Genomic DNA, 16771 nt, shown 5'->3' with positions numbered 1-16771 from the left:
TAGGCACCATGGCATTGCTTAATTATTCTTACTTTTTTATACCACAAGAATATTTAAAACAGAATCATACTGAAGACAAAGTGGTGGGCATGGACCAGGGAGCCCAGGGTTCAAATCCACAGCCACAGAGGTTACTCGGTAACCCTGGACCAATCATTATCGTTTAGCCTAACCTAACACATAGGAGTTCCCAGAGGATAAAATAGCACAGGCCATGATCTTGCAATAGGTAACCAAATCTGGACACACATTTGCCTTCCAGGTCATTAACAAGGGATGGGGGACAAATTCACTGCATTTGCATTTTAATATGAATTGACCTAATTTGCATTTCCTTTACAAACAGATGAACTGGGATGCAATTAACCATTGGATTTTAACTTGTGCTTGATAAAAATAACACCAGGATGTTACAGAAATTGACATCAATCCTTTCTATGACTAATCATAACCCTCATCAGTACTCAAGTAGCAATGGGGAAAACAGTGAGGAATAGTGAGGGAATCAGAAAGGTGTGTGTTGTAAGACACTGGTCATGATTTGGGTTAGGCTTCTGCCATACTACAGAATTAATGCCGTTTGACACCACTTTAATTATCATGGCTCCATCCTGGAATCCTGGGATTTGTAGTTTGTTGTGCCACCAGAGCTCTCTGACAGAGAAGGCTAAATAACTCACAACAAATCGCAGAATTCCACAGCTATGGCAGTTCAAGCGGTGTCAAACTGCATTAATTTAGCAATGTAGATGCAGCCTCAGAAGCAGCAGCACCTTCTTCTTTCTGTTAACTGTTTTTGAGTTGGCTACTGTGCTGTCTTACATCAGCCGCAATGTTTAAGGCAGCACCACCAGCCAGGTCAAAAGTGAACATGGCTCCATCCCTATCAGCTGGTCTTCTCAGAGGTCCAGAGTGATCTTGAACCATTTCCAGAACTTCAGTCATAATGATAACAACACTTAAAAATAATGATATGCTGGCCTATGAAAATAAAATCATGCACCCCAAATTTGGATCTTTTCTGGCTCTCTTTTTGACTGCTTATATACTTCCGCTCTGAAAGAAGGGATTTTTGTCACATCAAAAGGAATGCACCCAGAAGTGTCTCAGTTTCTTGCTGGCTTTGAGCTTGAGGCTCAGTTCAAATGGCTGCCCCCCCCTCCCTAGCTCTGATTGGCTGACTATTGCTAAAAACAAAACAAAACTTTTAAGGCACTTTTATTTCACTTTCTATTGTATTTATTGCTGTGCTTTCACTTAATTGGTTTTCTTCATTTTTATGGAGAAGGAATGAGTTTCCAAGTAGTTGTTTTCTATATAGTTATGCATTATTTTAGAATTTATACACTGCCTTGCCAGGGCTATTTTGCATCTATGTATGTATTTTAGACTTATGAGAATCTTTGCAGTTTGGGATTATTTTGCACGAATTTACTTTTTTAACCTTTTTTTTTTTTGGTGCAGAAAATAATACTGACAAGAAATAGGGCACAGCATTTTGTATTTCCTGCACAGGAAACACTATTTTCTGGGCAAAAAACCCCAACACATAAATTTTGTGCAAAAATAAGTCCTGAACTTCAAGTAATCTTTGTAGCCTGCTGTTTTTGAGTAATTTCTTGTAGCAGGAAGAAAATGGCTAAAATTACTTATTGGATCCTTTAAGAACAAGATTTGCAAAGAATTATATCACTAAAAATCAATGCACTCTGAATTTTTGCATGCTTACACAGTAAATTCTGAGGTGCCCCCCCTCCAGCTTTGTATCTCCTGCCCCTTGCGTTGCCTGTAGAGGAGAAAGTTGATGGGGAGCAATTCTGACTTTATACTTTCGGCCTGTCATATGTAATGGCCAGGGATCAAAATTAGTTGCAAGACAAGGGCACAGGCCCATCCACTGGCTGTTCCATCAAGCAGGGGCAAGGGACAGAAGGCAATGCAGGACCAGCATCAGAAGCATCTTGAGAAGCCAGAACCACAAGGCTCCTCCCTCTTTCAAATGTCGCCTGGAAGCAGCAGCAGTTCCATCAAACTTTAGAGAGGAAGGGGAAAAGAGGGGAAGGAGAGCCATTCCCTCTGCTCAGAAACCCCCTATTTATTTATTTATTTGGTTCTCCTTTTCATCCCAGCAACTGGAAATTTGCAATGTAGAATGAATGCTCAAAGCTTGCTTGTGCACCAGTTCCTTTTGCTCTGTAAGCCTTCTTCGACTGAAGATCAGCATAAAAAATATTTAAACTAAACAGTTATTTTTATGTTACTTTGAAGAACCTGTAAGACTTACATTGTGAGCTGCCTTGGGTCTCTTTTTGGGCAGAAAGGCACTGTAAAAATTAATTAAATAAATAATCAAATAAAAATATTGAAAATCTAGAATTACTCAGCGAGAGGCAACCTGGTAGTACTGAACTTTTTAGGACTACAATTCCCACAATCTCTACCAGGAAGTTGTATGGGAGTTATGGTCTCCAGCAACTGGAAAGTGTTGGATTGCTTAGATTGCATAACACAAAATAACAGAACTCTAGTCTTCTGTACAAGAAAGAGTAACAATCATTGCCATAGAAGTAAATCCATAGAAGGCATAGATCACTGCTGATCCATGTATAGTCTTTTGATACTTTCCTCCAAATACAGAGCTGGCTAGAAATAAGCGCTCCCCACATCTTTCTCCACCATATTTTAAATAATGTTACCCTACCTGATACACCGCTCTGGAGATGCACCATGGTTTAAGCATTAGCCGTATCACCTGAAGATTTCTGAACCGGTATGTCCCTAGGACTCGCGTAGTCAGGTTCCACACTAGACTGTCCCAACTGTAAATCAAGTCTTCAAACCTAAGAAGTACAGCAGCCATGCCAACTAGCAAGACGGAAGGTCTAGCACTGGGAGTTTCAACTGGTTTGCTACTTAAAAAAAAAAAAAAGGCTCCTAAAGAATGGTAAGGTTAAAATGTCACAGTGATTTTCCATGAAAGGAAAGTGGGGGGACATTGAAGCCAAAGTAACCCATTTTGGTAGGAGCTGCTCTTCAGAGGGAATTGTTTTCCCCAAATTCTTCAGAATCAGCTGGAACAGGGATGATTCAAAAACATACCGAGAACTGCAAATCCCCCCACCTCTTTCTGAAGAAGTTGGTGTGTCCTGCTGTACGTTCCTTCTCTCTGCTCAGGTCCATGCAAAGGCACTAAGAAACAAACTTAAATCCAGAATCATCACTTTAGGCTTCAAAGTACCGGGATTCCTTCCAGAGAGAATGGAAAACAACCCCCCTTTCTCTCTCTCTCTCCTTTTCTGCCAACATTCTCAAGACATTCCATTTTTCTACTTAACTCTTGAAGGTGCAAAATGTAACCACAGGAGACTAGCTTTGCATCACAAAATACATTTCTTACATTAAAAAAAATTAAACTGTAGAGATGTGCATCAAGCTATTATCATTTTCTACCATAACCAAACAGTTACTGGAATTTTGGGGTAGGATACTCATTTAATTGCAGCATAGGTTAAGTTACTCCATTTCTGACAGTCTTGCCATTGTTCAGAGTAGATAAGCCTCACTGAAGAAGAGGGGGAAAAGAGTAACTTTCACTTGATAGTATGTTATGACAGTAGGGCTAGTGTGTTACTAAAAATGATTCTTCCCACACACAGACTTCTGAGTACAAAAGGTTCTACATATATTTCTAACAAAAAGGCCAATTGAGCAGGAAAAACTCTAAAGATAAAGATGACAGGACAAGAGGCCATAGTTAGAATAAAATATGGAGAAACAGAATGGTTCCCAATTGGCAAAGGGTCAGGCAAGGCTGCATCCTATCACCCAATTTGTTCAACCTATATGCAGAAAATACCACAAGAAAAGTACTTTTAGACTCAGAAGAAGGAGGAAGGAACATCAACAATCTAAGATATTCAGATGACACCATACTACTAGCACAAAACATCTCACATGTGGAACAAATACTAAGGAAGGTCAAAGAAGAAAATGCAAAGGCAGGCTTAATACTAAACATAAAGGTTTTGAGCATTATGCACGTCCACTTAGGATGAATGGCAGATCTCTTTTGCTGTTCTGCTGTGGGCTACAAAATGACTTGGACTACAAAGTGATAAATCAACAGAATAATCCTGTCTATGTACTTCTATCCTGAAGCAAGCTCTATTGAGTTTAATTAGGGTTGTAACTTTAAAATGCAGATAAACTAACAATCCCAGCCCTGGCTTGAAATCTTACTTAGGATGTGTGAAAAGGGGTTGGAGAGGGAGGATAGAGCCAGGCAGAAAGGGGCGGCATTTTTCTCCCCTGGATGGAGGCCATAGCAGACAAATGCTGTGGCCTCTGCTGCATGCGAGGTTCTATGGCGTGCCCCGTATGGACAGGCGCGTGTAGCCATGGCACCCACGTGGTGATTGTAGGGATGGGCGCATGTGGCACAAAGTGCCGGTCTGTAATGGGCCTAAGAGAAAATGAAGGGAAATGATGAGTAAAGATAGGAGAATAGGAGAAGGAGAAAAGAATATGAGAGAAACAAAGAGAAGAATAGGGAGGCAAGGAGAAGACAAACATAGTAAGGAGAAGAAGGAAAAGAAAAGAAAAATTAGGAAAAAAGAGAGGAGAGAAAAGGAAAAGACAAATTCAATCAGCAGATGTTGGTAGGGGAAGAGGAGAGAGAGAGAAAGAGAACAATAGGAGAAGAGGTATATCCAGGCCTCCAGGGGGAGGAGGAAGAGAACAAGAAAGAGAAATGTACTAGGGAAGGAGGGAAAAGATGACTGTTAGCATGAACTGTAGGGACAAATGAGAAAGAGGATGAGAGAAGGGAATAGAAAAGGAAGGGATGATGTTTAGCCAGGAGTTGTAGGGAGGGAGAGAAGGAGAAAGAGAATGTGAAGAGGGAGTAAAATGAAATCAAGACTTAAAATGGAAACAAATCAAGAGCCTAAGCAGATATGAAGGAAAACAAAAACATATGTTACAGGCATTTTGCTAACAATGGTACAATCCATGAATACTGCATACCAAAAAAGGAAGTGTAGTGTAGGGTTAAATTTCCCAGAATTGGGAAATTTAACAATATCAAAAGAAAAATCTACCATGCAATAGTCTTAGTGGGACCATATTTAGTGATTTCTAAGGCAGTGAATACTGAGGCAGCTCAGTACTTTCCTCCATCGATCTCTCCCTGCTGGTGAGCCATGGTACTGGCTACAGTTTAAAAAACTTTGAGGGGTGAGAGGATGAGGAGGTAGATAGATGGAGTCTGCGGCAGCAGGAATCAACAGCACTCAGTAAAATGCAAAACAAAAACAAAATCATTTTTTAAAATAGCACTCTTCCCCTGGAATTCTTCCCCATGCCCTAAGACTCAGACCCTCTTCATATCAGATCTCATTATTTTATTTATCAGGTAAGTTAGATCTAGGGATGTGGTGGCTTAGTGGGTAAGACACCAATTCTGACAATCGGAAGATTGGAAGATTGGCAGTTTGAGGCTGGAGTGCCGCAAGATGGGGTGAGCTCCTGTCACTAGTCAAAGCTTCTGCCAACCTAACCGTTCAAAAGCATGCAAATACAAATAGATAAATAGGTACCACTTTGGTAGGAAGGTAACAGCATTTGGTGCAGTCATGCTAGCCACATGACCACCGGAATAGTCCTTGGACAACACTGGATCTTTGGCTTAGTAACGGAGATTAGCACCGTCCCCTACAGTTGGTTACAACTAGACATTCATGTCAAGGGACTACCTTTACCTTTACGTTACATCTAAATTCTATAAATGAGGCCCAGATTCTAGTGTGTTATTTAACATCCAAAGAAGTCATAAGTGCAAAAAAATAAATACATGGTACTACTAAGGGGTACCTGAATTGAGGCAAAAAAAAATGAAAAGAAAGCCAGCAGAGAAAGAATGTGCTGAGTCTCTTCCTTTGTAGTCAGTGGCCCCATCTTGCTATCAGAAAAGGTTATCTTCATTTCATTGTCAGGTGTGTAACTGGGGGACAGGAGGGTAACTTTTCTCCCTATTTCAAGATTGCTTTTGGTGAGGTGGTGCGCAGTGTGAAGCTGGGTATTTTTTTGCTCTGGAACATCATATATCCTGCAGCTGAAAGAGCAATAGCTGCAGCAGAGGTTAGCACATAAGAGTGTGCTCAACAAATTTAGCAAGAAGTGTTTGTTTTGGTTAATTTTTTTCTAGGTCATCCCAATCCAAGCAAAGGCTGTTCAGTTCCTCCTCCTCCTCTGATAAGAAGCTATAATTATTACTGTATCAGGGGAGAGACACACACACATAAATATTTAGATGCATGTAGCCCTTTCACTTATTTAATTAAAATGTTAATGAATGAATCTGTTCTAAAAGGAAATTTGATGTCCCAGACATGAAAAAAAGTATCCAGTTCTTGCAATGTGAATAAGGGTGTTTATGGACCATCTGAAAACTGAAAGAAAACAGCTTAGTCAAAGCATATTTCTCAGGTAAGTAGCTGCTTTCTAGCACCTGGCTAGGCCCATCTTTTGTTTAGTCTTTCTAAATTTATTATTTATTATTATTATTAACCTTTATTTATGAAGCGCTGTAAATTTACACAGTGCTGTACATGCAATCTTTTTAGTTAGACGGTTCCCTGCCCTCAGGCTTACAATCTAAAAAGACATGACACAGAAGGAGACGGGAGTGGTGAAGGGAACAGGGCTAATGAGGTCCTAGCAGTTCCTCTCTACCTCCGAGGCCCTGGACCAAGGCAGATGGACTGAAGGGGGCTTGGCTTCAAAATGGAAGGTTATATTATTCCGGGAACAATCATACTCACAAGTAGGATGAATACATATGACAGTAATATGCAATACAGGAAATGGATCGATAAACATCAACAACAGAACTCAGATAGTAAGCGACAATTATGCGATGCCTGGGAAGGCTTCTCTGATATAGGATGGATTTCAACTCCGTTTTGAAGCTGGTTAAAGAAAATTATGAAACCCTTTTCATGAAAAGTTCAAGAAGGTAATTTCTTAAGCTTTCCAGGGCAGTTTATGGTGGGTTGGAGGACCTGTCTTCTTACAGCTATCTAGCTGCTCTGGATCTTCTTGTAGTATTTTAATTACTCGTCCTGTTTGTTTTTATCTAATTTTTCTGTGTGAACCACCTTCTTCTACAATTTGATAAACAATATTGAAGGATTTAAATATTATTTATAAATTCATTTCAGAATAGTCACACTGAACTCCATGGAACTTAACTCTCTCGTTGTTTTCTTTTGAAAAAGTTTTTTAAAAGTCAAATTCACCTGGAGGGGGGCTGTAAAGTGGCTGAAAACAACAGCATGGTGGGAGGAAGTGTGACTTATTCTGAATGAATGTATAAATAGATTATTAATTTAAAACCCTTCAATCACTCCTGAAGTTTACAATCCTAAATCACTCCTGAGTTACTGTTGGGGGGGGGGGGGAATGCAAGTACTTGAATGTGATTTTTTTATAGCAGGTATAAATGGTAGCTGTGCTTGGTATGAAGTTAAATTTCACATCTTACAAAACTGAATTTATAATTCTATAATTAAAGAATGAAAACCATGGCCTCTAAAAAAGACACCTCCACAAATGTAGATAAAAACATCACATTATAAATGCCCCTTGCTCTCTGAGCACTCATTCGTCAAAGGACTACCAAAATAACGAAACAAAATCTGCCCTCAAAGGCTGTCTGTACCTGCCAATGTAAGGACAGCAAAGAGAGTTCCAGTATGCTTCCTTAGGAAGGGAGTTCCAGAGCCTGGGAACATCCACCAGAAGGCCCCATTCTGTATCCCAACACAATATACCTGTGAAGACAGTGGGCAGAGAGAAGCAACTTCCCAATATTTCAAAACATGGGCAGGTTCATATGTGAAGATATGGTGCTTCTGATTACTTGGACTGCGTTTTGTAGGCTTTATAGGTCACAACCCTACTTTGAATTAGCTGGAAATGGGACTGCCAGCCACTGGAGCTGTTGCAACAAGAGAATAGCATACCAGGGAAAGTAGTCCAAAGAAGTAACAATTCCAAATTCTTGGCCAGAATAGCCAATGCTATTAAAGAAACTTCCCAGACTCTGCGTTGGAGAATGTGTAGTCTGCATGTAATTTGAACTATAGGGGGGTGGACTAGGTTAGCGTGCAGTTTTAATTTCGTTTTGAGATTGGTGCACTGTAGCCTGTGTCCTGTTGGCGGGCAGTGGCTAACGAGTTGGGACTGGGATTGGAAGGAACGGGTCGGCGGGAATCATTACATGTTTGCAGAATGTCAAAACCGTGAGGAGAGGTGGCTAACACATTGGGATGATCGGGAATCAGAATTCAAAAAATGGACCTAGCTAAACTAGAAAACTGGGCAGAAATTGAATACAATAAAATTGCAATTGAGACACATCGCACCATTTACATTAAAGCCCTCAGATGCCACATGCACATGGTATAGGGTGGAAGATCCTGCATTGAGCAGGGGGTTTGATCTGGCTGTTCCTTCAGGCCCCTTCTAACCCTCGGATTCTGTTGGATTTGGGAATATCTATGATTACTGTTTTCAGTTGGCCTATGCTGCTCAATGTGCTACTTGGGCTCTTTCTCCGCCTGACCTAGATCTTACAGAGTTTTTGTGAGGGCTTGACAGGGGACAGAGGAGGACAAGCCATGGTGCACCCACCCTTTTGAAAACATGCAGATGATTGTGGCTGCTATAATTGTAACTAATAAATAAATACCTTATTACTAAGATTATCAAGCAAACAGAGAGAGTGCTCTTTAATCTGATCACTCTAATTTCAGACGCATGCCAAACTGGAGGAAGGAACAACCTGCATTGTGGCAGGGCTTCTGTGGCTCTGATGATGTGGTTTGTGAGAGTGAGTGAGTGAGGTGAGAGAGAGAGAGAGAGAGAGGGAAAGAAATAGCGAGAGAGCGGCATAATTCGGAATCATGAGAATGATAGAGTTGGACGAGGACTGCAAGGGCCATCCATCAACCCCTGCATGCAGGAAAACTCCAAATCAAAGCAGTCCCCGTGTAGATGGCCATCAGCCTATGGAGACCTACAAGGAGGAGGATTCCCTACATGCGATGGGTGTGTGTTCCCACTGTTGGACAGCCCTTACTGGTCAGGACGTTCTTCCTAATGTTTGAGGTGGAATGCTCTTTTTTACTAGTTCGCTTGATCCATTGTTCTGGGTCTAGGTCTCGTGGAGTCAGCAGAAAACAAGGCTTTGCTCCCTCCTCGCATAGGACATCGCCTTCACATAGTTAAACATGGCTATCATATCACTCTTACCCTTCTCTTCTCCAGGCTAACCATCCCCAGCTCTCTAAGTTGTTCTCTTAGGGCATGTGCTTCCGGGACCCTTCACATTTAGTCCGCTCTTCCTTTGGACATGCTCAGTTGTCTCCAAATCCTTTTCAAATTGTGGTGCCCCGAACTGGACACAATTTTTTCGGCCAGGTGGGGCGCTGACCAGAGTGGATCTAGCCCGGGCAACTATTACTTCCCTTGATTAGCCACTATTACTTTTATTGATGAGCCTAAAATTGCCTTGGCCTTTTTTTTAGCTGCGTGCGTCGCACTGTTGGAGCTCCTGTTCAATTGTGGTCTGACTTGGACTTCCAAAGATCCCTTTCACTGTCGTCTATTCAGTCACGGTTTGTCCGCCATTCCTGATACTGTTGCCATTTCATGTTTTCTGCCTAAGTGCAATTAACCTTACATTGTCTCCTGCTGCATGGAATTTTCATTTTGTGTTAGGCTTTGGACCAGCTTTCTAGTCTGATTAGTGTCATCTGTGGATTTTGATGCCTGTCTGCTGGGCTACAGTGGTACCCGGGCTACCGAAGCACCGCGTTCACGGAAATTTTCCGGGGATTACGAAAAAATTCTATAGGAAAAATGTTCCGGGTCGCGTTTTTGTTTGTTTTGCGGATTACGAAAAAATTTTTTGGTTGCTTTTCGGCGCTTTTTTCGCACCCAACTCGCGGCTTCAGCGCTAGCGGACTCTTGGCTTTTTCCGTTGCGTAAAGATTTGGGGTTAACGAAGGGCGCCGCGGCACAGTTATTTTCGTAACCGGGTCGGTACCACTGTCTTAGCTTATCCCCTGAGTTTTGTGGAATTGCACATTTGAGTAAACATATGCCCCCCCAAGTTTTGTTCCTGCCAAGATTGAGTTCAAGATGTTGATGAATAGCCACTGGGGCCCAGGACAGAGCTCCCGATGGGACCCCTGGTCACTGAATTTTTGGATGGTTCTTTGGATACATAAACTCCCCAAATTCAAGCTCCATTGCTAGCTTTTGTTGGTGCTGGCTATTATGTTTCTCCAAGCTCTTGAGAAGGTAGTTTGCTAGTTACTTTGACAGGCGCCTTAGCTCTTCTGTTCACAGACCAGCCTAAGGCCATTACTTTCACTTCACTCTTAACAGGTCCCCAGATTTGGGAAAGAATCTTGAAATGTTTTCAACTTTGCCAATATAGATTTGTGAGACTGCATCCCTTGTTTTTTTTGTTTTTTGATCCACTGTGTGGGTGTTAATGATTTCTACAGCTGCTAAAAAACCCACAGATTCTTGTTTTTTACAAAAAAAGATCTAACTTTCATCTCAAATCTTTTTGCCTTTGATGCTTCTGTCTGTTAAAATAGCTCTGGTGGGGTGGGGGGGGTATGGTGCTTTGATGTGCATTACACTGAAAAATTGTGTCTGACTTTCATGGTCAAATGCGTAGATAATGGAGGAAATTTTCTGTTTGTTCTTGCTTCCCAGGGAAACAAAACCCCCGGAAATCTCCTCTAACTGACATCTGACTTTCATTTCATTATTCTACTAGAGTTTTTCTTTCACACGAGGAATATGGAGACATGGCTTTGAATGGGTGATCAAAGATTCTATGCGTGGCGCCTCGTGGCCTCCATCTCGCGTGGTTCCATATGTTGCGTTTTGATACTACTTCCAGGAATCCCTAATGCATTGACCATTATTTCTGGGAGGTGGAGTCCAACATTTAGGGACTCAAGTTTAGGAGCCACTGGTGCATCCACTTTCTGTCTAGCCATATGCTTTTCCGAAGGTCAAGGGGACAAGGGTAATAGGAATCCCCTGAAGTTGATCGTTTTCTATCTGTGCATCAAGAAATTGGGGATACGTATAAACTCGTGAAGCAATTTCCAAAGAACCAGTTATGGTCTTTTTTCCTGTTGTGATTCTCGCCTTTGAAATGTCTACATGATGGCAAGCATGGGTCCCACAACCTCAGAAAGCACCTTTTGTATTCGAATTGAAGGCCAACTTATTTTTGTTTTAACTGGAATTTAGCTCTTTTGGGGATTTGTGCATCAACACTTGCTGCTTCCTATGTGAAGTTAGAGTTAGCTCTCATTAGAACGTTCAGTCTTTTCATCATGGCCACGTCTTGCCCAGAAAAAGGCCACAATTTTTATGGCAGGTGTGTTTTTTGTGGAGCCCTCCACCCCATAGGTGGCCTCCTGTTCGACAAACACAGCAGCTTTCCACAATAACCCCTTGACTTGTGCTGCCCTCTTAGATCTGCCCGAACAGAAGGGATACGTTTCCGAGTGAGGAGGAAATAAGTACACTGCAGTCAGTGGGGGCTTACCTTCTGGGTAGCCTTGTATTGGCTGCCCGAAAGAAAGGCTAGGAGTATATGAAAAAAAAAAAAAAAAACCCACAGGCCTCTTTCCACTTCCTCTCCCATCCTCATTCCCCCCCATTGTCCGCTGGGAAAAAATGCCGCCATTGTCCTTTCCTATAGGCTGCCTACTTTCTCCAGCCATCTTGATGTGGGTGTGGTACATCAAGTGTGGATCGTTGGACTGCTTGATGGGGTATGCTTCTGGTTGTGCTAGAGAAGGAAGCCACCCCAGGGACCCCATCTCCATGGCGCTGACCAAGCTAACTGCTAAAATATCATACCCATTATGCAGGCAAGAGGGGAGCGGTTCCATTGAAGTTAGTGGGACTGTATTTCTTGAGTTTAACAAATATTGGATGTAATGCTTAAAACTTCAAAAAAAGCTAGGACTTGATTGTAAAAATAAGCACCCTCTCGCACATTTTCTCTTTCGTGCATGTTTTTTGCTCCTTGTCTGACTGTGTCCCTTTCCTGTTGGGCCCTCGGAACCCCTCCCATTTAATGAAATGAGGGGTCTTTCACACTGTGAAAGATAATCTAGGGATGGAATCCAGGATAAATCTCATCATTCACATGGATTCCCGAATGCACCCAATTAACCCCCACTTCATCTGGGCTGATGGCGATGGTCGGTTTTCCCCTGACTGTTTTAAAACAGATCTGCATTGGTTGGTATTGTGAATGAGACTGGGATCAAGATGTGCTGCTTATCAAAAAAGGGGTTGCCAAATGGCATGTGCATCCTTGTGCTCCATCTTTATTTAACTGGCTGTGCATGTACTAAATTGAACTTGCGAGATGTGGTGGCTCCATGCAGTTCCATAGTGTGAATAAAAAATGTGCAGCGATGCGGATTGATACCAATGTGGCGCTAAACAAAACAATGTCAGACATGACCCCTGCTACAGGAATGTGTGGGAACTAGAGACAGAAAAGGAACTCATGCTGTGAAAAGTATGTGACTATCATGAACCGGGTGATTGGCCCCCCTGATTGCAAGCTGCTGAAATGATTCGCACTGTCAACAGGAATACATTGGCCCTGGTATGGGTTTGGTTCCAGGACCACACATGGCTACCAAAATCTGAGGATGCTCAAGTCCCAAGAAATACAATAGCAAAGTAAAATGGTGCTTCTTATATAAAATGCAAAATCAAGGTTTGCGTTGGGATTTTTATAAATATTTTCAAGCTGTGGATGATTGAATCCATGTATAAAAAAATCTGTGGACATGGAGGGCCAAATGTATATAGCCTGCTAGGGTTAACAGCTGTTAAAAGACACTGGCTGGAACAAACAGTAACATACCTGGCATTTGATTTTTACTAACAAAATACTGAGGTTTCCATAAACTACAAGTATACTCAGTGCATTGAAGTATTTTAGGATCCTGGGAAAATATGAAGTAGTCACTGACCCTTCTAATTAATCTATTACAAGATAAGAAAGAGCCATTCTTAGTAACATTCCCTGCTACAAACTGTCAACAAGCTGTTATCCAATTTGACCCTGGGAGACATTATATTGTTCAGAAATATCACTGGAAGAGATGCTTGAAGAATGAGATCTTGGAATTGTGGTGGATAGATGTTGACAGCTGTGAAATAGGCAAATTCCATGTTAGAAGTAATTGGGAAAGGGTTTGGAGGTTAAACTGTCAATACTGGGACCCCTTCATACAAATATATGTTGTCACTATAGATGTGAAGCTGGGACAATTCAGAAAAGAAAGATTTTTCTTATTTTTAAAAATCTTTCTTTTTCTGGAAAAATAGGAAAAAGGTATGGAATACTTTTTTAAAAGCGTGATGAATAAAATGTTGAAAATAAAGTGCTCATTTCTTTTAAAAAAACTATATTCAGGGGTAGCTGTGTTGACAAAATATAGAATCCACAAAACAACAGTACCTTTTTTGGGCCAACAAAAAAACATAAAATGCATCATGCAACTTTTCAAAGCTCAATTCACAGAATTACAGAATCATACAGTTGGGAGGGATCCCTAGGGTCATCCAGTCCAACCCCCTCCCATAAAGGGATTCACAATCAAAGCACCCTTGAGAGATGGCTATCCAACCTCTGCTTAAAAACCTCCAAAGAAGGAGACTCTACACAGCGGGGTCCCTGCCTCTGATGTCACCCAGTGCAAGAATGGGGTTGGGGCTTCTAGGGATGGCATGCTTAGCCTCCCTTGGGGCTGCTTTATCCTTCTCCACATGAGGAGAAGGATGTAATGGCACAGAGGGGAAGTGTGTTCAGCCCTCCTTGGGGTTGCCCCATCTTTCTCCTCATGAGGAGAAGGAAGGGATGGCACAGGTGGTACTGTGCTTGGTTTCCCTCAGGGCTGCTCCATCCTTTTCCTCATGAGGAGAAGAACAGGATGGGATGGCATGGGGAGGGAGCATGCTCAGCCTTCCTCAGGGTTACCCTGCCCTTCTCCTCATGAGGGGAAGGACAGGATGGCACAGAAAGGAGTGTGCCCAGCCTCCTACAAGGCCACCCCAGCATGAGGGAGAGTGCACCAAGCCTCCCTTGGAGCCACCATGTCCTTCTCCTGAGAAGGACAGGACAGCATGGGACGCAGGCGGGAGGACCAACTGGGTGTCACCCCTCTTCTGGGGTGTCACCCAGTGCAGGGCACACCCACCTAATGATGCCACTGACTTCACCACACTCTGAGGCAGCATGTTCCACTGTAGAACAGCTCTTACCATCAGAGAGGGTTTTTTAATGTATAGATAGATCCCCCCCCCATAGCTTCAATCCATTGCTCATGTCCTAGTCTCTGGAACAGCAGATAACAAGCTTGCTCTATCCTCAATATGGCATCCCTTCAAATATTTAAAGATGACTATCATGTCTCCTCTTAACGTTTTCTTCCCCAGACTAATGATACTCAGCTCCCTAAACTGCTTCTCATAGGCCATAGTATCCAGACCATTGGTAGCTTCAAATCCTGGAATAATATTAAGGGGTAGCCATAATATCATGAAGGAGGGGAGTAGCCTTTGCTCTTCAAACCTGTTTAACCTGTTTAGCAGAAACAACATCTGATACAAAATTTAGACCGGTGACTCTAACTAGCATCATCATTTTTCCCCTACTGTATGATTTTTTTAAACATTATTTCCTGATAAAGAACCCAGTGGAGATTTTAAGGCTTGAATTATGTCTTCTGTGCTTTTTAATTCTAACAAAAAATGTATTGCTGTTTTGTGGGGTTTGTATTTTGCTGCATGGCCAACATGGTTATCCTTGAATATGTTTTCTAGATTTGAGGATAGCAAATTTAGCCACAACAGAGGAATACTAAACAAGTGGGAGCTAAGAGACTTGGACTTAGCTCTTTGAGGTTTCTACCTTTAACCAAAGTAAAACCCTTTTCATTTGGACTATGATTGACACGTTTTACCTATACAGCACCTAAATGTTTCTCCAGATACAGCAGTACACAGAACTCCTCAGAAAGTCAATGCTCTCTGCCTAAGAAAGAGTCCTGTGGCTTCAAAAAGACAGAGACACTCTGAATCCCAAGAGGAGTTCCTCCTCATGTCCAAGAGAGGAATGCCCTGTGAATGCACTGAGATCTCTCCAAACCAACTGAATTACAACAGAAACAACATCTGATACAAAATGTAATGCTATGACTCTAACACCATCACTTTGTTCTCCTGTATGATTTTTAAACATCTTTTGCCTGATTAAGAACCCAGTGAAGCTTCAAATGCTTGCATGATACATTTTGTGCATTTTGGTTGGCCAATAAATGTTTCAGAAACACCAGGGAAGGCTGTACACATTTTTTTGTGCTGAGAGAAAAGACGAACGCTACATTTTTGATCAAAAACTTATTTAAAGATAAGATCATACGACACCACCATGAATAAGTGACCACCCAAGCAGTAGTGAATGTCCTCCCCCTTGACTGACAGCGGTACATAGTTGTCAGAATATGCATACATCAAATAGGTAGGAATGTGCTCACAGAAGTGAAGGCAACTGAATGTGGATGCGAAAATGTGAAAATCTGCACCACTTTGCCTAACACACCTATGTACAGATCGGCCCCAAGTTATCTTATACCAAGTATATTGACTAACTTTCTATTTCTTCAGTGAGTAAGAGAGCTACACAGCTTATCAAGGCATGTCACAGCCAACTGCACCTAGAACTGATTATTACTTGGACTTTAATCTGAAACATATAAAAGTATCCCAAAGAATTTGTCTTGAGCAGCATATGCCTCAAACTCATATGCACTATGAAAAGCTTATTTTGATCATTTTCTTCTTACTTGTTTTTAAGATATTTTTAGCTACTTTGGCAGAATGTGACCTCTCAATAACACTGGGGGCATTGAATGACTAATACTGGGGGCATTGAATGACTAATGTGTCCTGTTCCCAGACAAATGCTAAAGGGTAGATTTGGGATGAGGAGGAGAGGACGATAAAAGAAGAAAGAGACCATTTGAAGGAAAAAAGCTCAATGGATCAGATTTCTCACGCATCCCTTGGTATTCATATGTCTCTCCAATCTTCTTTATGCTAAAAGAGATATATTTCATCACCAATTGAATTGTACATTGAGAAAAAGCTGTGAGAACAGGAAGAAGAATGATAATATAAAGAATTAAAACGTTACTCGTATTTTTACAGAAAAATACTCTCAAATATTTCCAAAAATATTCTAGAACATCATATGAAACAATCATTCTCTTGATATGATGGAAACAGCAACCACACCTCCTCATGCCCAGCAGCAACAAGTGAACTGATTCTTCTGATGATTTGCCACTAGTTACATTTTTTCAAACCAACCCCCAATCTGGTCTACTCATAGAAGTACTGTAATTAATATTTCATTTTTGCTTATGTAGGGGTGGATTATGTCAACTGTATGTCTGCACAATCTGATGGCAGCAGTCAGCATCCATGCCATGGATGAGAACCTCTATGTGGTGGATGATGGGGATGATGCATGCTTTGTATTATCAGTGGTGGAACGCCACCTCGGGTACCATGTGAATCTAATTGGTATTTGTCATCTCTTCCGAGTTTTGTCTACTTTTCCTTCTGCATTTTGTCCAGT

The 16771-nt window shown here is 41.6% G+C and overlaps 1 protein-coding gene across 7 annotated transcripts in view; it reads right to left on the bottom strand.

Annotated features, from left to right (window-relative positions):
* The window catches only part of FRMD4A (FERM domain containing 4A), a 490170-nt gene that overhangs the window by 251621 nt on the left and 221778 nt on the right, over positions 1-16771 (bottom strand). For 2 of the 7 annotated variants that reach the window (XM_042468228.1, XM_042468229.1), the window contains exon 1: positions 2702-3179. The exons of 4 other annotated variants lie outside the window; for them this stretch is intronic. In XM_042468228.1, coding sequence (XP_042324162.1) covers positions 2702-2860 — 159 coding nt within the window. In that variant the 5' untranslated portion in view covers positions 2861-3179. Of the gene's footprint in view, positions 1-2701; positions 3180-16771 lie in introns of those variants that run through there. One more of the 7 variants, XM_042468227.1, reaches the window with a different exon arrangement.

Source organism: Sceloporus undulatus, chromosome 5 (genome assembly GCF_019175285.1).
Source record: "Sceloporus undulatus isolate JIND9_A2432 ecotype Alabama chromosome 5, SceUnd_v1.1, whole genome shotgun sequence".
NCBI classification, from domain to species: Eukaryota; Metazoa; Chordata; class Lepidosauria; order Squamata; family Phrynosomatidae; genus Sceloporus; species Sceloporus undulatus.
Note: the sequence above shows the minus strand (reverse complement) of the source record. Positions and strands in the feature narration are given on the sequence as shown.